Raw genomic sequence first — 22,415 nt, 5'->3', positions numbered from 1 at the left:
AAGATTTGTCAGGAAGAAAATAAAACATTGATGCTTTAGGCCCGATAACACGGAGACCTAGACATCAAACAAATGTGGTCAGCCTGTTTTCCTAAAAAGGCAAAAATTTAAAATCTCAAGTTAATGGATAGTCAGCAGAGAAACAAATTCAGCTCTAATCAGAGTTATTTGAATGTGTATGCTATTCCCAGATCAGAAGGCAAAGAAGATACAGCAAAACTTCTGAATTAAAGGAGAAGTTGTATTCACAGAGCATGTTGATCGCTTTAAAAAGTTGACTTGGATTTTGGCTAGAATTGCTTTAAATGTGTAGATTTAAGTATTTTCAAGAACAGACACATTGTTATTAACTAAAGGCATCATTCTGCAAAATAGGTCTCTTGAACTATTTTTTTTCTATCTCATTGAAAACTTTAACACTTTGATTAATATTTTCCCAAACATGTCAGTCAACTCTCTCCTTCTGTATGTTTGCCTTTTTTTTAAGATTCTACATATAAGTATGATCATGTGGTATTTTCTTTCTTTTTTTAAAGTTTAATTTAATATCCTCTAGGTTCATCCATATTGTCACAAATAATAGGGTTTATCTTAAAAAAAAACCTGGACAGTACTCTATTGTGTATCTGTACCCCATTTTCTTTGCCTCTTTTATTGCTGGACACTTAAGATGAATTCCTATCTTGGCTCTTGTGGACAGTGCTGCAATGAGCAAGGATGAATTCCTATCTTGGCTCTTGTGGACAGTGCTGCAATGAGCATTGGAGGTCATATGTCTCTTTAACAGGTTGATTTTGTTTGCTTTGGGTATGTACCCAGGATTGGAATTGATGGATCACATGGAAGCTGTACTTTTAAAAATTTTTTGAGCATTCTCCATACTAAAATGCCTGTTCTAATTTATATTTCCTCCCACAGGGTGTGTGCCTTCACCAACACTTGTAATCATTTGTCTTTTTGATAATAGCTATTCTAAAAGATCTGAGGTGATATCTCATTGTGAGTTTAAATTGCATTTCCTTGAGAATGAGTGGTATTGAGCATTTTTCCCATATACTTCAGTCTTAGTTTGAGAAGTGTCTATTTCCCCAATTGTTTTAAGTCAGGTTAATTGTTTTCCTGCTATTGAGTTGAGTTTCTTATGTATTTTAGATATTATCACATGGTGGTATGTAAAAATTTTCTTCTAGTCTGAGTTAGCCCTTTACTCTGTTGATGGATTCCTTTTACTATGTAGAAAACTTTGAATTTTATATAATCCCATTTTGTCTATTTTTGCTTAAGAGCAATTTCCAGTACATCCCCCGCCTTCTTTTCCTACAAGAGAAAATGTCAGGTCCTTAGAGATACATTCTATCCAAAAGTAATTCTCCTTGCATGGTGTTAACAAGTTCTATCACATCACTGATTCCCTTTATAGAACATGCATAATGACATTTTATCTCACTTTATTTGTATTTTCATTTACTCACTGTCTGACCCCAATAATCTCTAAGCTCTAAGATGGGAGGAGCCTGGTATATCTTAAGGCTTTATTCCTGGATGCAGCACAATATTACTTTAGTGAACAAATACTGAATTAGACCTGCAGAAATGCACTGATTTTCTTAAAACACATAACTGTCATGATATGTTTAGCTGATTCCCTAATGAAAGTGTCAGTATGAATAGGAACAACTCTTAGAATTTGCTTTTTTATTGTATTTTTCTTCCTGGGAAGCAAAAAAAAAATCCTCTAATTTTCTACATGTATACACAGAAGCCCAGATATGTTCAGTGTCAGGTTTGTAGCAGAGTTCTGAACTCCTGACTGGTGATATTTGCTATGGTATGTAACCACAGGTGACTTCTCAGTGGATTTTCTAGTCCTTTTACTCAACCCTCAACTGGCATCTTGGTCAGTGATTAAAGATGTTCTTCACAGTCAAAACCAGACTAATAGGGTTGGGGTTGTGGCTCAGCGGTAGAGCGCTCGCCTCGCACGTGCGAGACCCTAGGTTTGATCCTCAGCACCACATACAAAAATAAACAAGTGAAATAGAGGTGTTGTGCCCAACTATAACTAAAAAATACATATTTAAAAAAAAACAAAAAAAAAACAAACAAAAAAACTAGACTAATAAAGGTTATCTACTCACTAATATAGTCCTTTGAAACTTATAGAATATTGGGGGGGGGGGAATGATCCTACAGAGAATACAAAAAAACATCACATAACTTCAGAAAGTGACTTTTCTGTAAATGGGACATTCTTGTTAAGAAAGATGCCGAACTGAAAGTATGGCCAGGGCTATTCAGATGAATTTAATTCTCATTAAGCATTAACTGAATTTATATACTAACATCGGCCACTTTTAATCAACTTTTATATAAAGTTTTCTTATTAACATAAAAGTAATTATAAAATGTATCAGTCTACTTTGGAAGAGGCTCATGTTTAAGCTGAAATGATATGAAAATGGAAATGGCTGATAATGTTTTACAGTTATTTTCAATTAGACATGTCTGTACCTTGTTTCATACACCCATAGCTTAATATGTGAGGATCATAATGTAGTTGTCAGCATTTATTTTTGAATTATTATAATTCAAAAAGATGTTGGAATCACAATGATGATTTTTTTAAAAAATTTCTGCTCTACTCTTTATCCTTTCTACTAGCCTTGGGCTTAGTTTGCTTTTGTTTTTCTAGTTCCTTGAGGTAAAATGCTAGGTTGTTTTTCTGGATCTTTGTGATGTAGATGTTCATGGCTATGAACTTCCCTCTTATAACTGTTTTTATTGCATCCATATTTGGGTATGTTGTTTCTATTTTTGTCTCAAGATTTTAATTTCCCTTTAAGTTTCATTGACTCATTGATTGCTCAAGACCAGGTTGTTTCATACCATTGTAGCTGGAAAAATATTTGATAAGATTTTAATTTTTCTTACATTTGAGACTTGCTTTGTGGCCTAATAATGATCTATTGTAGAGCGTGTCTTGTGTGAGCTGGGAAAGAACACATATTTTGTTGCTGTTGGGTGGAATGTTCTAGACATCTGTTATGTCTGTCTAGCGTAAAGTGTAGTTTGTCTGATACTTCCTTGTTAATTTTCTGTCTGGAGAATATGTCCATTGTTGAAAGTGGAATATCAAAGAACTGCACTATTTACCATTCCTCTCCCATCAGATCTGTTAATATTTCCTTTATGTGGGATGCCACAATAATTTGAGCTCCTGATTTAATACTTATTTTATGAATGAATGAGGCCCCTAGCAATGCCTCACTGTACTCTCATCTAACATCATGGACAACCTGAAGGGTTGTTGTGATCCTTATTTTACTGAGAAAACTGCATTAGGTTAAGTAGCTTGTTTCACTTCACAGGAGAGCTAATAAGTAAATGGCAGTGCTTACATCCACATCAAGGCTGTTTGCCACAAAGACCAATTTGCTTGCCCCCAACGCAGCCCCACCCCAACACTAGGTTCTATTATATGGTATTGACTATGACAGTTACACCTTAAATGACATGGAAATACATCCGTACATTCACATAATGGGAACAAACTTCAGTTTTTACTTTTATTGACTGTGATGATATTTTGTATTGAATTTTTTTAAATGCCAGTTATAACTCCTAAATTGATATAATGACCCCTTAGATTTCCACCTGTATTTTGAAAGCCCCTATTCCAATGCCCCTTTTGGACATCCTGCTATCTATCCAATTATAAAAATGGTACACATTGAATTTTATTAAGAAGTCAGAGCAACATGGGTCAGTTACCACAGGTCATCTTAATAATGTATTCCAAATTTGATTTTGTTTTCTCCTTTGTTCCTTGAGTATGCTAACAGAATCCTTGTCTTTAGATAGGCTGATATAAATATAATGCCCTAACTACTCAAATGAGATATAATCTAAATTTTGTCCTTAAGCAGGAGAAAAATACAGTGGGCCACTTGAATGTAGATATGTTGGTCTATGATTGAGTGTATTCAGTTTGGTTCCCAGGATGTCTTTTTATAGACACTAGAGAGTACCAGCTACTGCTAGGGCACCCAGAACTTGGGTCCAGCTCAAAGGAGTCATTGCATTCCAGTCTAAGCCTGTTTCCCAGTCTCCCTCCTTCCTACACCTGGGCCCTTGTTCTAGTGTTCCCTCCCTGCTGAACCCTTCTCTGTGCATGAGGTCAGAACTATGCACCTCCAGGGTTGGCCTAGTCAAGGTAAAGCCCAGGAAGAATGAAATGCAGTTTTGCCTTGATGAAAAGGTCTTCCCCTATTTCACCCCAAGTGACATCTTCACTACATGTTTTCTTATTTGATGCGTGCAGATGTTTAACAGTATCAGTGCAGGTGTAGGTGCTTTAATATAAAAACCAATTCTGGCCCCAAAAGGGCTCTCAACAACAAGCAAATGTTTCTTAAATTAAAATTGTACTTTGTTGGTACCTATGGGGGGGGTAAGTTGTTTTATTGCTGGAGCTCCACTTAAGTGTTTGCTACATTTTTAATTCAACCAACACTTTCTAGTAAGGGTGAGTCTGTGAATAACTAATGAAATAACAGCACAGTGGAAGTTTTAAGAACATTCCTAAATTGAACACAAATTGAGAGCTAGAGATAGAAAATACAGCAAAACTATTTCACTAATTCAATGTTTTATTTTGTGTCAAAGCATCTTAACTGAGTTGAATAAGTAATTTCATCAATACTTTTAGAAAATCACTTCTAGAAAATATCAATTTTAATATCAGTTGTGCTAATAGAAATAATACTTAAGAGGGGATTAACTCCAAATTAATTGATTGAAGTCTTTATGCAGGTATCTCTTATATCCACTTAGGTACAAAACTTTTTAAGAAAGATAACACTTTTATTGCATTATAGTTTCATATTTTACAGGAGTTATAATGCAAACTCATAAGCATAAATATATACATGATGCAACCAAATGGCAATGTAGCCAATAAAGTATTCAAAATGTAAAACTAGAATTTAACAGGCAAAATACTTAATATGGCTTGTAATGGAAAATAACTGCTTAGAAATGATTTGTTATTTATTGCCCCATTCTAGTCATTCTCCATCAAGTGAACATAAAATTATGATCTCCATTTAAAATGATACATATCATCTAAGCCAATGTTATACATATTTTGTAACATATACAATGATTCCTTAAATATACATATGTACATATGTACAGAGAGCAATATACAGTACAGAGTTCTAATACCCCTGAACATCTTGATTAAAACTATTACAATGTTTCTATTAAAAAACTACTTGAAAAGTTGGCATAACTTCTTGATATTGAAGTTCAATCCTACAGAATTTTTTAAAAAAAGAGTTAGTTATAAATACATTCTTTACAAAAGATTGAATAGTGGTCCCGCACTCATACTTTATATTACAGTGTTTGAAGGTATTTACATCTTGTCCTTGGTGTTTGAGAGAAATATACAGGAGTTAATAGTGAGAATGTTGTAGGCAGGCCTATTGGTTAGGTTTTTCTACTTTGTTCGTGTTGGTGTGGGTTCCAATTCTCTTCTCTGGAATTGTTGTTGATTTCTAGTTGCCTTGTATTACTGCTGCTGCTGCTCTTTTTGGTGTTCTGGGAACACTGGGTGACTTTACTTCTAGGAACAGGAAGGAAAGATTTAACTCTTGAGACACCTGACTCGGTCTTTGAATTACTGTTGCTGCGTTCGGTAGTCTGATGGCTGCTGAGAGGACTGATCTCCTGCAAGAGAAGAGAAACCAAACACACTTATCACTGTTACTGACTTAATGGTTGTCCTCATGCTCCTGTCTGGGCAAACATAGAAATTCCCTCTTGACACAGGTTTTCGTGAAAAACTAAACAAAATATAATAGAGCTGAATGATTCACTCCAGTAAACATGCTTAATTTTTATTAGGCCCTTCCTGGTGTCACCAAATTAACTACAGGGGTCAGCGAGACAAATGCTAATCACTCTAGGATCTCCTTACCAACAAGAACTTCAAAAACAATAAGCTATACTAGAACAATCAAGTACTTGTAGGCAGCTCCACAAATTATGTCACCTAGGGTCAGTCAACTTTTACAGCCTTCACTGAGATAAGTGTTGTTCTAGTTGTTTAACACCTATGAGAAACCCTACCTGCCTAATGGAGCTTATGTTCTGGAGAAGTAAGAGTCCTACTCAGCAATTCTGTGACTAAGTGGCTCAAAACCTTCCATAAAGTCACATGTTATCATCCTTTCTAGAGTTTCAGAATCCTTATGAACACCAAGCCCATGTCTTCCATTTTTCCCATGAGGAATCTGAGAGCTAGACTCACAAGATGATTCACCTACACTCTAAGAGTGAAGAAGCTGGAACTTTCATCTGGGTGTTTTCCCCTATACTGCATTAAGTTCTGCAAACAACACACGAGACCTACTAAGTGAACTTCTCTGTGTACTTGTGAAACAGCTAACATTGATTACTTTCCCTCTTTAACAGTAACAATACAAACAAATGACTTGATTGAAAACCAGAATGTAACAGGGAAAAAGTATCAGCTGCTTTCTCCTGGATGTCCTAAGTTGGTGGTTCTCGGTGTTGTTCAAAACACTGTAATCACCTGGAGATTGACTGGTCTGATGCCCATAGATTCATATTGTGGTGTGGTGGCATGGACACATGGCTTACCAAAATCATCTACATGATTCTAATGTGCAAAGTTGAGAACCCTCACTTGACTCCTCAGTGTCTTTGATCTCCACTGAGCTATTGAATGGTGGCATTGTTCTTAGCCCTGTGTTCACCTCAGATTGTTGGTGATCTTTTGTTTCTGCCCATCTGAATGTTTCAATTTTCATCATGTATAACTCCCATAATCTGGCTCTCCTTTATGTTGTGAGCTTGAGAATGGCATTTCTACCCATTAATCAACAAAATTCACCTATCTCCAGCCTGCATTTCAAATTCGCTAAAGCCAAATTTATATTTATTCTCAATCCCAACCATTTCTAAAGTCTTTCTTATTGGCTAAATATGCTGTTCTCTCAGTTTAACAAGAGACTTCAGTCTCCCCTCTTCCACTTAATCCTATGTTAACAGAAAACAAGTGGATGGCTTAATAAGAATTAACTGCAGAAGTCCTAAACATCTAGGCATATCACTAATGGTCTTGATTCCAATCGCTTTCCTTCTGCCTCCCCCTAGTAAAGTCCTAATAAAGCCTATCACATGTACATTAAATCACGGAAGTGAGTAGCGGTGCCAGATTCTTGGCTCTAGCTGATCTTCAATGGTAAGACAACTGTGCAACTCTAGGAAGGGTATGGATATGGGTCTAGGACATTTGTAGGGGAAGGGAGAGAAAGAAGTCCAGATTGCTAAACTGTGACTGAGGAAGGTGATGACTTTAGGACAAAAGTTCCCTCGGCAGAAAAGCATGAAACATGAAGTACCAAGAAGCACCCACAGCAGAGGAGACTCTGGCTGAATCAGCCTCTGGAGGTGTGAGGATAGGAGGAGGTATGAGGAGAACATAAGGCATCACTGGGCCACAGCAGTCTAAGTCTGGGAGATCAAATGCCTGACAGTGTCCTGTAGGAAAGAGCGATGTTACTGACACCCAAGTACAGCTTTCTGGGTCTTTTTCTCAAAGCTAATATCCACCACCAGCTCCTTCACATAGGAAAGTTAAGGGTGGTTAATGTTTCCTGAGCTCTAAAGTTCTTCATATTCAGCATAACAGGTTACTCTCAATGTTGTCAAGCATATGAAACTCAAAGAAAAACTCCAATTTGAATAGAAGTGTACTACCCTAACATTTCAATTAGCCTTAAGGAGTGATTGTTAAATCAAAGCCATTCATTCCATTCAATACAAAACATCTGAAGTCAAGAAGATACTATAATCTATCTAGATCAGAAAATAGGGGGCAGGAAAACAGAGATTGTCCTTTTACAGTCCTGTACATCTTTAAAGATCAGACAGTGGAGAAGTGTATAGAAAGTTTCATGAAGGGGAGCTGGGATATAGCTCAGTGGTTCAATCTCCAGCGCTGCTTAAAAAAAAGTTATGTGCAGGTATATCAACACCTGTAAAGAGACATTTAGAAAGAAAGAAACGGGGGTGTAAAATGAGGATGACAGATCAGAACTATATTTTAGAGAAGTGGCTTGAAGCCCTGGCTTTAAAACGTGCAGTGTCCAGGCCCCATCTCAGACAGTTACATCAGAACCTCTAGGGGGCAGCATGCGGGCACTGGGGATGAAGGGAAAAGAAAACTTCAAGTGGATTTTATCCTGAAAGGCGAGAACTTTTGCTTTAAGGAGATTGGTTTACATTTACATAAAACATTTATTAGTAATTGTTCTTGCTATTGCTGATTTAATTATTTAATTTTAACTAAGGGTGGCTGGTTATCATGACTCTCAATTAATAAACCCAATTACAGGCCTTTGCTGTTAGAGTAGTAAGGGGTTACATTGTGTTGCATAATGAGGACAAAGAAGTTACTTATCTTTGGTTTCTTACAGAGGCAGAGCTAGTCTTCTGGCTGTGAAGGAGAAAAAGCTTTCAACTAACCCAAAGCTCTTACCTCAAAGGGGAGTTACTTCCTGATAACAGAAGAAACTGGGCATGGAACCAAGGAAAGCTAGTTATCAGGAGGATAGAAAAGGAATCCAGTCTGCAGCTTTCAGAAGGCTGCTGAGTGAGTGTCCTTTGCCCTCTGCTGGCCAGATCTGAGAAAAACATCTAGCTATCATGAAAGCGCCTCTCCAAGACTCTTCAGGGGGCAAAGGTGTTCCTCATTTCCCATCATACTGCACATTTAAACAACCACACCATTCTTTTTATGAGCCCAGATAAGATGACCCATTTAAAAGAAAAATCACTCTTTCAAGACAAAATTGTTCTGAGCTGCCTAGAGCTTAATCATTTTCAGTACTATTTGTTATGGACAGAACCTTATTGTAGTAATGCAATATGGTCATGTGACAGAGAAGAAAGGATACAAAAACATTTTGCCATCAGACATTTAAATAACAAGAGCAAGTCTCTACCACACAACAATTTTATACAGGAAAGTGACAGCTCTATGGAGAAAGTGGCTCATCACTGGACTCACAGGCCCTTCCTGTGACTGTTCCACAAGGAGTCCTAAGACATGAGCTCTTGTCTCCAATCAACCAAAGCTCAGGGCAGGCCATCATATATGGACAGCAAATCGAGACTCTAAAGATGACAAAGGGGGCTGAAGGTGCAGCTCAGTGGTAGAGCACTTGCCTACCATATGTGAAGTCCTGGGTTCAAGTCCCAGTACTGCACACATAGACACACAAAAGAGAAAGGGACAGACCCTGAGCAAAGTACTCTCCAACCAAAATGCTCAGTCAGTAGTGACCTTAAATATTCTCTAAATTTCTAAACTGTTACCTCCCCCCCTCAAAAATGGGATCATTTTATGATAGAGTGAGCTTAAAAGCCCTATTCTTCTTCACAGGTCAACATGCTATGCATTTTATTAGGGACCCACCCCTGAAAATCCCCTCCTTCCTTCAATGAACAGTTCATCCGGTTCCACATATCACCAGAACTAAAGTCTAATGAAGCAGTGACTGTGCAGTCCAGGGCTGCCAGTGGTCAGATAAGGATTTATAATTTAATAGTTACACTGTGCCCACTTTATAATCCTGCCCTCACACACACAGGTCTTTGTAAGCTGCCATGGGACTAGACAAGAACAGGATGTGATAGCAAATGACATGGCTGGGTGAACAAACCACACACTCCTAAGTGCCTCTATGAAATCTGCATCCTCATAAAATAATGAAAGGGTAAGAAGTAGTTTTATTGTTTACCCAGGAATAATGCTGTACTGTCTCCTGCCACTTATTAACTAATCAATAATGGTCCAGTGCCACAGTTCTGAAAGCAATTTCAAGAGGTTAGTGCAATCTATCATAGTCTTGGCTGTACTTGTCACTCTGGTTTATTTTAAAAGGAAAGTTTCTCACTGAAGCATAATGCAGGTGAGGAAATTAAGATTTAAACATGTATAAGATCTTTATGCTTTCACTTAGCCCTTTGCTGTAACTCGAATTTTCCAGAATGCAAGAAATCTTAAAAGTTCTATTTTTAAATTTTTTTTTTCCATTTAAGAACAACCAAGACAACAGAAATTAGTTTTAGTTTGGCATACAAGAATGAAAGCAAAGGGTGATCTTCTCAAATGACACCTCAAATACTGGACTGAAATTAGAATATCAAACAGAAAGAAAATAGTAATGTTTTCTTATGTCATTACTTCAAGATACTATTCAAACAACAGTCTTTCCTATCTTGATAGGATAAACGTAAAAGTTCTTATTAACCAATTCTCATTTCCTAGTTGTGATTTAAAAATAACTTTGTGATTCACACTGAAAAATTTATGAACTCAATTCTGCAATAACTCTTTTGGGTCCCATTTTTGGGAGAAGGGGACACTCACCTTTTGTGACACTGGCATTCTTGTATTAACTATTGCTGAAAATGCAGGGTTGTTTCCTGAACTATCAAGCCTCCTTAAATCATCCCTGGAATCAGCAATCTGGAAGATAGAGAATTTATCAAGTCATGTCTCAACAGTTACACTCAAAGCACAGCTAAATATTACATCAGGAAACCCACAGAAGTACTGTCCTCTTCCCTGACACTGGGGAGTTCCGTACAACATTCCCCCCCCAAATCCTGCATTGTTCATGTGAAAGACTTGAGGGCTGCATGTTAAACCAACACCAAGTACATGAGAAATATCCTGGAAGGGAAAAGAGTATTAAATAGGTCAAAAAAAGAGCAAAATAATCCTATAGGAAGACAAAGTCATTTGTCAAGTAAAGAAAGGGTAAAATTTGCCAGATTTTAATCATTACCTTATTTTTCTAATGGATAAGAATTTCAATTCATTTCCAGCAAAATTAAATAAAAGCCAATTCTACTTGGTCCTGGAGAGTATGAGTGTTCAGGTATAATAGTTGAGTCTTACGTCACACCAATTGGAGTAGGGGCAGAGCAGGGCCGCCAGCCGCGCCCAGAACAGGCCTAGTGACCCGGCATGGTATCACTTCACCCCAACTGCAGTAGGGGCCGAGCAGAGCTGCCGCCTGAGCCCGCAAGGTAGGCAGACCTGCGACCGACCAGCGGGACAGGCCTAGCGGCCTGCCGGCGTGGTAGACACGTCACACCAATTGGAGTAGGGGCAGAGCAGAGCCGTCGCCCGCGCCCGGAACAGGCCTAGCGACCCGCCGGCGTGGTATCACTTCACCCCAACTGCAGTAGGGGCCGAGCAGAGCCGCCGCCCGAGCCCGCAAGGTAGGCAGACTTGCGACCGACCAGCGGGATAGGCCCAGCGGCTTGCCGGTGTGGTAGACACGTCACCCCAATTGGAGTAGGGGCAGAGCAGAGCCGCTGCCTGCACCCTGAACAGACCCAGTGGCCCGCCGGCGTGGTAGTCACGTCACCCCAATTGGTGTAAGGGCAGAGCAGAGCCGCAAGGTAGGCAGACCTGCGACCGACTGGCAGAACAGCCCCAGGGGTCTGCGGGTGTGGTAGACATGTCACACCAACTGGAGGAGGAGCACAGCCGCTGCCCGCCCTGCAAGGGAGACTTTTCAACTATACAAGAGCAATATAAATATATAGGGGGAAAATTTCAAAAACACAACAGTTTCACCAAGCAGAAAGAAACACAAGCAGTATGAAAAGACAAGGAAAGAAAGTACCACAAGCAATGCAGGTCAACTCAACTTTAGAAGAGGTAATAGCTGCAACAGATGGAATGTCAGATAAAGAGTTCAGGCTATACATGCTTCAGATGATCTGGAGTCTCAAGGAAGACATGAGACAGCACAATCAGACAATGAAAGATCACTTTGACAAGGAACTACATAAACAAATCCAGGAAGTAAAATATCAATTTCACAGGGAGATAGAGGTAATAAAAAACAAACAAATAGAAATCCTAGAAATGCAGGAAGCAATAAACCAACTTAAAAACTCAATTGAGAATACTACCAGCAGAGTAGATCACTTACAAGATAGAACATCAGACAATGAAGATAAAGTATTTCAACTTGAAAAGAACATAGACAGTTCAGCAAGTCTGCTAAGAAACCATGAGCAGAACATTCAAGAAATATGGGATAACATTAAAAGACCAAACTTAAGAGTCATTGGGATACAGGAAGGTATAGAGGTCCAAACCAAAGGAATGAGCAAACTATTCAATGAAATAATATGAGAACACTTCCCAGACTTGAAGAATGAGACAGAATCCCAAATCCTAGAAGCCTACAGGACGCCGAATGTGCAAAATCATAAGAGATCCACACCTAGACACATTATAATGAAGATGCCCAGCATACAGAATAAGGAGAAAATTTTAAAAGCTACAAGAGAAAGGAAGCAGATTACATTTAGGGGTAAACCAATCAGGATAACAGCTGATCTCTCAACACAGACTCTGAAAGCTAGAAGATCCTGGAATAACATTTTTCAAACACTGAAAGAAAATGGGTTCCAACCAAGAATCATGTATCCAGTGAAATTAAGCTTCAGGATGGAAGATGAAATTAAAACCTTCCACGATAAACAAAAGTTAAAATAATTTGCAGCTAGAAAACCATCTCTTCAAAACATCACTGGCAAAACATTTCAGGAAGAGGAAATAGAAAACAACAATGAAAACCAACAGTGGGAGGTAGGACAGTAAAGGGGGGAAAATAATCAAAGAGGAAAACAAACCATGTTTAGTAACATAAATAAACAAATATGGCTGGAAGAACAAACCATATCTCAATAATAACCCTAAATGTTAATGGCTTAAACTCACCAATTAAGAGACACAGGCTAGTAGAATGGATCACAAAACAAGACCCAACAATATGCTAACTACAGGAGATGCATTTGATAGGAAAAGACATACATAGGCTGAAGGTGAAAGGTTGGGAAAAATCATATCACTCATATGGACTTCGGAAACGAGCAGGAGTGTCCATACTCATATCAAATAAAATAGATTTCAAGCCAAAGTTAATCAAAAGGGATAAAGAGGGACACTACATACTGCTCAAGGGAACCATGAACCAACAAGACATAACAATTATAAATATATATGCCCCAAACAACGGTGCAGCTATGTTCATCAAGCAAACTCTTCTCAAGTTCAAGAGTCTAATAGACCACCATACAATGATCATGGGAGACTTCAACACACCTCTCTCACCACTGGACAGATCTTCCAAACAAAAGTTGAATAAGGAAACTATAGAACTCAATAACACAATTAATAACCTAGACTTAATTGACATATATAGAATATACCGCCCAACATCAAGCAGTTACACTTTTTTCTCAGCAGCACATGGATCCTTCTCAAAAATAGATCATATATTATGTCACAGGGCAACTCTTAGACAATATAAAGGAGTAGAGATAATACCATGCATCCTATCTGATCATAATGGAATGAAACTGAAAATCAACGATAAAAGAAGGAAGGAAAAATCATGCATCACTTGGAGAATGAACAATAGGTTACTGAATGATCAATGGGTTTTAGAAGACATCAAGGAGGAAATTAAAAACTTCTTAGAGTTAAATGAAAACACAGACACAACATATCGGAATCTATGGGACACATTGAAAGCAGTTCTAAGAGGAAAATTCATTGCTTGGAGTTCATTCCTTAAAAAAAGAAAAAACCAACAAATAAATGATCTCATACTTCATCTCAAAATCCTAGAAAAAGAAGAGCAAAACAACAGCAAAAGAAGTAGAAGGCAAGAAATAATTAAAATCAGAGCTGAAATTAATGAAATCAAAACAAAAGAAACAACTGAAAAAATTGACAAAACTAAAAGTTGGTTCTTTGAAAAAATAAACAAAATCTACAGACCCTTAGCCATGCTAACAAAGAGAAGAAGAGAGAGAACTCAAACTACTAGCATACGGGATGAAAAAGGCAATATCACAACAGATACTTCAGAAATACAGAAGATAATCAGAAATTATTTTGAATCCTTATACTCCAATAAAATAGAAGATAGTGAAGGCATCGATAAATTTCTTAAGTCATATGATCTGCCCAGATTGAGTCAGGAGGATATAGACAACCTTAACAGACCAATATCAATTGAAGAAATAGTTGGTAGTCTTTTGATGGTTTCTTCTAAGAAAAGCCCAGGACCGGATGGGTATACAGCAGAGTTTTACAAAACCTTTAAAGAGGAACTAATACCAATACTTTTCAAGCTATTTCAGGAAATTGAAAAAGAGGGAGAACTTCCAAATTCATTCTACGAGGCCAACATCACCCTGATGCCTAAACCAGACAAAGACACTTCAAAGAAAGAAAACTACAGACCAATATCTCTAATGAACCTAGATGCAAAAATCCTCAATAAAATTCTGGCGAATCGGATACAAAAACATATCAAAAAAATTGTGCATCATGATCAAGTAGGATTCATCCCTGGGATGCAAGGCTGGTTCAATATACGGAAATCAATAAATGTTATTCACCACATCAATAGACTTAAACTTAAGAACCATATGATCATCTCGATAGATGCGGAAAAAGCATTCGACAAAGTACAGCATCCCTTTATGTTCAAAACTCTTGAAAAACTAGGGATAACAGGAACATACCTCAACATTGTAAAAGCAATCTATGCTAAGCCTCAGGCTAGCATCATTCTGAATGGAGAAAAATTGAAGGCATTCCCTCTAAAATCTGGAACAAGACAGGGATGCCCTCTTTCACCACTTCTGTTCAACATAGTTCTCGAAACACTGGCCAGAGCAATTAGACGAAAGAAATTAAAGGCATAAAATAGGAAAAGGAGAACTTAAATTATCACTATTTGCAGATGACATGATTCTATACCTAGCAGACCCAAAAGGGTCTACAAAGAAACTATTAGAGCTAATAAATGAATTTAGCAAAGTGGCAGGATATAAAATCAACACGCCTAAATCAAAGGCAATCCTGTATGTCAGCGACAAATCGTCTGAAATGGAAATGAGGAAAAACACTCCATTCACAATATCCTCAAAAAAAAAAATAAAATAAAATAAAATACTTGGGAATCAACCTAACAAGAGGTGAAAGACTTATACAATGAAAACTACAGAACCCTAAAGAGAGAAATTGAAGATCATCTTAGAAGATGGAAAAATATACCCTGTTCATGGATAGGCAGAACTAACATCATCAAAATGGCGATATTACCAAAAGTTCTCTATAGGTTTAATGCAATGCCAATCAAAATCCCAACGGCATTTCTTGTAGAAATAGATAAAGCTATCATGAAATTCATATGGAAAAACAAAAGACCCAGAATAGCAAAAACAATGCTAAGCAGGAAGTGTGAATCAGGCGGTATAGCAATACCAGACTTCAAACTATACTACAGAGCAATAGTAACAAAAACAGCATGGTACTGGTACCAAAACAGGCGGGTGGACCAATGGTACAGAATAGAGGACACAGAAACCAATCCCCAAAACTACAACTATCTTATATTTGATAAAGGGGCTAAAAGCATGCAATGGAGGAAGGATAGCATCTTCAACAAATGGTGCTGGGAAAACTGGGAATCCATATGCATCAAAATGAAACTGAATCCCTTTCTCTCGAAATGCACAAAAGTTAACTCAATATGGATCAAGGAGCTTGATATCAAATCAGAGACAGAGCGTCTGATAGAAGAAAAAGTTGGCTACGATCTACATACTGTGGGGTCGGGCCCCAAATTCCTCAATAGAACACCCATAGCACAAGTGTTAATAACTAGAATCAACAAATGGGACTTACTCAAACTAAAAAGTTTTTTCTCAGCAAAAGAAACAATAAGAGAGGTAAATAGGGAGCCTACATCCTGGGAACAAATCTTTACTCCTCACACTTCAGATAGAGCCCTAATATCCAGAGTATATAAAGAACTCAAAAAATTAGACAATAAGATAACAAATAACCCAATCAACAAATGGGCCAAGGACCTGAACAGACAATTCTCAGAGGAGGACATACTATCAATCAACAAGCATATGAAAAAATGCTCAGCATCGCTAGCAGTCAGAGAAATGCAAATCAAAACCACCCTAAGATACCATCTCACTCCAGTAAGATTGGCAGCCATTAGGAAGTCAAACAACAACAAGTGCTGGCGAGGATGTGGGGAAAAGGGTACACTTGCTCATTGTTGGTGGGACTGCAAATTGGTGCGGCCAATTTGGAAAGCAGTATGGAGATTTCTTGGAAAGCTGGGAATGGAACCACCATTTGACCCAGCTATTCCCCTTCTCAGTCTATTCCCTAAAGACCTACAAAGAGCATGCTACAGGGACACTGCTACATCGATGTTCATAGCAGCACAATTCACAATAGCAAGACTGTGGAACCAACCTAGATGCCCTTCAATAGATGAATGGATAAAAAAATGTGGCATCTATACACAATGGAGTATTAGTCTGCATTAAAAAATGACAAAATCATAGAATTTGGAGGGAAATGGATGGCATTAGAGCAGATTATGCTATGTGAAGCCAGCCAATCCCTAAAAAACAAATGCCAAATATCTTCTTTGATATAAGGAGAGTAACTAAGAACAGAGTAGGGACGAAGAGCATGAGAAGAAGATTAACATTAAACAGGGATGAGAGGTGGGAGGGAAAGCGAGAGGGAAGGGAAATTGCATGGAAATGGAAGGAGACCCTCATGGTTATACAAAATTACATACAAGAGGAAGTGAGGGGAAAGGGAAAAATAATACAAGGGGGAGAAATGAATTACAGTAGAGGGGGTAGAGAGAGAAGAGGGGAGGGGAGGGGGGATAGTAGAGGATAGGAAAGGCAGAATACAACAGACACTAATATGGCAATATGTAAATCAATGGAAGTGTAACTGATGTGATTCTGCAATCTGTATATGGGGTAAAAATGGGAGTTCATAACCCACTTGAATCAAAATGTGAAATATGATATGTCAAGAACTATGTAATGTTTTGAACAACCAACAATAAAAAAAAATAGTTGAGTCTTTCAATGGAACCTGTGCAAGTTAAAACTATCTTCATAGGCTCTCTTCCAACTAAACGGCATCTGTCAAGAAGTTTGGTCAAACTGTCTACAGATGAGAGGCCAAGACAGGTTGAACTTGATGCTCTTTCCGTATTTGGAAAGTTCAGAGCTTAAAGACCATAATGATTTGAATTATGTAGGTGAATTATTTTTTGTGCAGGAATTGCTAAAATTCTGCATATAACCTGAACTTACTGTGAAACTTGTTATAATTTTGATACATGACTTACGTACCAAAATTAGAAATAAGGAATAGCTTGATGAAAGTCAAATTTATGCTTTTATAAAAAGCTGACCAAATATGTTGGTGTGATTTGTGCTAATGCAGTTAAGATACAATTTAAACTTCAGGTCTTTGAGAAGAATATTTGGAAAAAGAAAATTTTATATAAACATTTTGGGAAAATGTCTTTTCTAAGCAAAGTGAGGAATAGTTTCATTTAGACCAATAACTATACTCTTCAATAAACAATTTCTTTTACGAAACAAGTATTATCATGTGGCTCCAAGTGTCCTTCCCCCATATTTGTTATTGGTGCATTATAATTATACAAAATGATGGAATTCAAGGGTCCCTTTATAAAGGTAGGTTTTTCTGCTATTTCCAGTCACTGATGTAACCTATTTGGACTACTTACCTTGCTTATATCAGATTCAGATTTGCTGGAGCACATACTCTGAAGTTCTTTGACAAGATCTGCTTCATCATCTGAACCCAGAGAGAGTCTCTGATCCAAAGTCAAGGTTAATGACAGATCATTCTCCAAGGACCTAATGCAAAATTTCAGAAATGAATTTTTCATGTGAGAACAATTACCCAATCCCCAATATGGAAATCTAGGCACTGGTACCTTTTGGGGGGATTTGGTGTGGGTTAGGGAAAGAGTTTTTATTATCCTTTCAAGTATTTCATAAGTGTCATTTAACGCAACAACCCACTTCCATACCCTGAAAGATTAGAACACTTCAGTAATAAATCTCCACAGGATTTTGTTAACTCCCACTCGAATTTCTTTATAGAATAAAATTTTATTCAACAAAGACATCTACTTGGACTGACAACATTTCAACCTCTCTCTCCCTTTTTTTCTTTTCTTTCAAACCAGATAAAATAAAGATGCTAAGAAGTACCATGTTACGGCAGACAATATGATACAGTGGAACAAATATAAAACTTGGCTCTGAGAGAGGATTTCCTTTTTCCCTTTGCCCCTTAATCTGAGTTTCCTTCTCTATAAGAAATCCTTACACCTGTTTCATAGGATTATTGCAGAAATTATGTAGGTGGTGGTATGTGATGGAACTAATGGTTGGTACATGACTCACTAGGCTCCTATGAGACCTAATGCAAACTGCCCCAAATTTTCTAGTCTGAGTAACTCAATCGTCCTTACATCTCAATCTATAAGCTGAAATCGGCAACAGTTCCCTAGGGACAACATAAAAATAGTTGAAATTATCACTATAAACAGATAACTTAAAGGTACATAAGTCATGCTATACTGTATAAATCTGAAATTTAAAAAAATCATCTAAAGACTAACCAAAAGTTTATAAATGCAGGAGTTTACCATATGTTTGTCAAATGCATTAGCAATGATCAAGTTTGATGAAAATGAAGTCTAATATTTCTAGCATTATTTAAACTAAAAGCAAAATATTAACATTAAGTGTTATTAAACTTAATATAAATATTTTTTAGATTTCATTCATTATATTTCAATTTAACGCTAGTATTAGAACATGTATTTCATCATATTAATAGCTTAATAGTTGCACAAACTGATTTATCTGTTAGCTACAAGTTAAATCTGAAAGGAGAACTTACTTTTGCTTTGACAGACAGGCACTTCTGTTACAATTCAACTGCGATATAGTCTTACTTTTTATACCTGTTAAAAAAATTATAATCATTTTCAATAGAATGGATCATCCATGTGCATACTGAACTCTATATTTAAAAGAAACAGACTCTGGACCCTGTAATACTTTAATACTGTTGTTGGACTAACATCTACCTTGTGAGAGTCCCCCAGGAACAGCCTCCTATGTAACACTGCCACAAGGCCAGGGAATAACTAACGTCCTGATGTACAGTGATGACTGAACTCAGCAAAAGAGTACCATCTGGAGCTCAATTCAGGAATACTGAACTTCACTTTTATCAGGGCCTCCTCTTTTCACTAGTCTACATTTCTTTATTTCCAAAGAATCAAAAGAAGAATTTACCATCTGCTACTGAATGCTCCTCTTCTCTACCCTTGTCTGTTTTCCAGCATCACTGACTCTGTAATCAAGTGCAGTGTTGGATGTGTGGGCGTGTTCATGTGCTACAGTACATGTGGCATTAGCAATGTACTCGTAGAAATTTCACTTTTAATAGTTATGCATCATTTAGGAAATAGGAACAGCATACAAAGAAGCATGGAAATTATAATGATGTTTTTCAAACTGCAAACTGATATACTGAAGAACAGAAAACAGTCTGTACTGCATGCATAAATTTGATTTGTATCAGTTATATATACTTAAGCCAACACATAGGTCTATGGATATTGGACATGATTGATGCAAGATATATCTGACTGGCCTATAATCAAAAACACTGGAGAAACACTGTTAAACCATTTTAAATGCCACTAAAATATCTGTTTCTGTAATGTTCACTCCAAATTTGTAAACACACTTGAGCATTTAGTTGCTTCTCAATGAATTCTAAAATTGTATGAATATTGCTCCACAAAATATTCCCTACAGAATGTCTTTGAAAAATAAACTGAATTTAAGATATTCTCATTAAAAGTAGATCATCAAAGACAATTATGTACTATTTGCTCATATTTTTTCATTATCTGAAAGTACTGACTAGTGGCTTTCCTCTAATTACTTTTTTTTTTTTTGAGATAGGGATCCCTGTGTTGCCCAGGCTTGCTTCAAACTCTTGATTCTCCCATTCTTCTGCCTTAGCCTCACATATGGCTGGAAATACAGGCATGTCCCACTGCACCCCTACTTACTAAAGAAGTGCCCGGGCTTGGACTCTGCCCTTGGGAAGCCTGTGCCAACATCATTTGCCTCTCTGTTTTAGGTAAGAAAGGAAATAAGCTGTGTCTTTTTCAAGTTTTATGAATGTCCATAGTGATCTGCATGTAAAGGATTCATGTTGTGGTGTTATATTTTGTTTTTTGGCGGCGTTAGGGATCCAACTAAAGCCCTCCAACATAGTAGGCAAGTGCTCTCCCACTGAGCTATATCCCCTGTCCATGTGGTATTTCAACAATTGTGTCAAAACTCAACTGTACTAATCCTATATCCAATGTAATAACTGTAAAATAAAGTCTCATTAAAAGATAACAAACTCTTGGCTCACGAATTATGTATGTACTTGGTAAAATTAACTTAGATTTGATGTCTGCCAAAGTCAGCATCAATAAATATGGTAGTTTTATTAATCTTTCAAAGAAGTTTTCATGTTTCAAAAAATATCATTTGCTATCAGCTGGGCATAGTGGTGAAAGCCTTTAACCTCAGTTACTCAGGAGGCTGAGGCAGGAGGATTACAAGCTTAAGGCAAGCCTGGGTAACCGAACAAGATCTTGTCTCCAAATTAAAATAAAACTGATTCACTCATAAAGGCCTTATACTGGTATAAAATATACCTCTACACATACTGTTAAAATGTAAGATTGGCAAAGTAATGATATGTAAAAAGAGTTAAATATGCCAAAGTGTAATGATCTTATTACATTAATTGTGGACACTACAAAAAAACCCAACAAATTAATTTCAATAAAGACCATTGACAAGGTAAATAAAACTTCAAGCATGAAAAGATTATTTTTCAGGTAGAGGGCTCCCATATACTTTTGGAATTGTAGCTATTAAATATTCTGTGTAGTCTATGGAAACATGCATTGAAGTACTCAGGTATTTTTCTTTGTGACATGCACAGTGATAAAAATTAAACCCCATTTGCATCCATAAACTGGATCATGAGGGCCCAATTTCCTTTGAGCAGCAGACCTACCCACTTACCTTCATGGCTCAGGTCTGGCTTATTCCAGGAGGGTGAGGAGAAGCGGCCAGGCTTCTTGCGAGGACTGGTGTTCACTTTTCTCCAGGAACTGCTCTCTCCTTTTTTCTTGCTATAACTTGAAACTATGGACAAAGGGAAGCTTCCTCCTTTGAAATCAGCTGTATGCTGGTCTAGCTCTGCAACAACAAATTCCAGTTTGCCAAAGGGAAGGTAGTGATGATGAAGTTTCATAGGATAAAGCAAAATCCACCTCCAATTCTCAGAGAGGGACTCTTGAAAAATCACAGTTCTGCTTAATTCCCAAGCTGGGTCTTTGTGGACTGGTGCACATCTTACTTGGAGTTCTAGGATTCCAACATGAGCCAGTAATTGAAAACAGAGTTCTGACTAGCTTAGATGTCCATCAATAAAAACAATAAAGAAAAATATACACACAATGACTTTTATTCAGCCATTATGAAGAATGAAATTATGTCATTTGCAATGTACTTATTAAAAGAGAGTTCTGGAGCAATGTTGTGAAGTGCCTATTAATTGTTTTTTCTTACAAAAAGACAAAACAGAACTCCTTAAAAACAAATTCCAACATGTATTATATGAGGGTGAATTTCCTCTCTTCCCTGCAGGAACACACATACCTGCCCTGGGGAGGGGACAGCCGCGCAGAACAGCTTTGTTAAGCAAGATGCTGAGAGCAGCTTTAACCACAGCCTGCTGTCCTTGGCTAGGGTGCTTTTTAGCAGCAGTCTGCCCAAGGCCAGGCTGTCTTTTCACAGAGGCTCTTGACAGTATTGCTTCTTGAACTCTGGGTGCGATGATAGCATTCCACAGCTTAGACATCCACCTTGCAAGAGAGATTGATTCACCAGTTAGCATCAGGCCTCTCACCAATTACTCACAACTCCACAAAGGACAGGTGTGAAGACCAAGGATAAAAAAAAAAAAAAATGCTTCCATAGATTTGCTACCTTATCTGGGTAGATTTGGAATAAGTGAAATTACCCAATTTGGACTCAAAAATACATTTCAATAAGAGAAATTCTTTAACATCATTCTCTGAATCCTGAAATCAATGCCTGAGTGTTTTGTCTGAATAAATGAACAAATAAACACATGAAAAGAATTTAAATAGTGAAGGAATCTGGAAAATGAAGATTTTCTGAAAGTTCCTACCTAAATAGTTTAAACTTATTTGCTACATATTTTTAATAAGACACACAATACTGTATCTGAATATTTCTGAAGTTGGGATCAATTTTATAATCACTGGCAAATTAAATCT

At 37.3% G+C, this 22,415-nt stretch overlaps 1 protein-coding gene across 1 annotated transcript in view; it reads right to left on the bottom strand.

Moving 5' to 3' along the window:
• Window positions 1–4,694: 4,694 nt before the first annotated feature.
• CTTNBP2 (cortactin binding protein 2) overlaps window positions 4,695–22,415 on the bottom strand; it is a 150,600-nt gene continuing 132,879 nt past the window's right edge. The window contains 7 exon segments of the mRNA XM_081283104.1: window positions 4,695–5,507; window positions 5,509–5,733; window positions 10,469–10,567; window positions 17,736–17,868; window positions 18,926–18,989; window positions 21,133–21,309; window positions 21,772–21,977. Of these exon segments, the coding sequence (XP_081139230.1) occupies window positions 5,487–5,507; window positions 5,509–5,733; window positions 10,469–10,567; window positions 17,736–17,868; window positions 18,926–18,989; window positions 21,133–21,309; window positions 21,772–21,977 (925 nt within the window). The 3' untranslated portion in view covers window positions 4,695–5,486.

The sequence above is a fragment of the Spermophilus citellus genome, assembly GCF_964194105.1.
Source record: "Spermophilus citellus genome assembly, chromosome: 3".
Lineage (NCBI taxonomy): Eukaryota > Metazoa > Chordata > Mammalia > Rodentia > Sciuridae > Spermophilus > Spermophilus citellus.
Note: the sequence above shows the minus strand (reverse complement) of the source record. Positions and strands in the feature narration are given on the sequence as shown.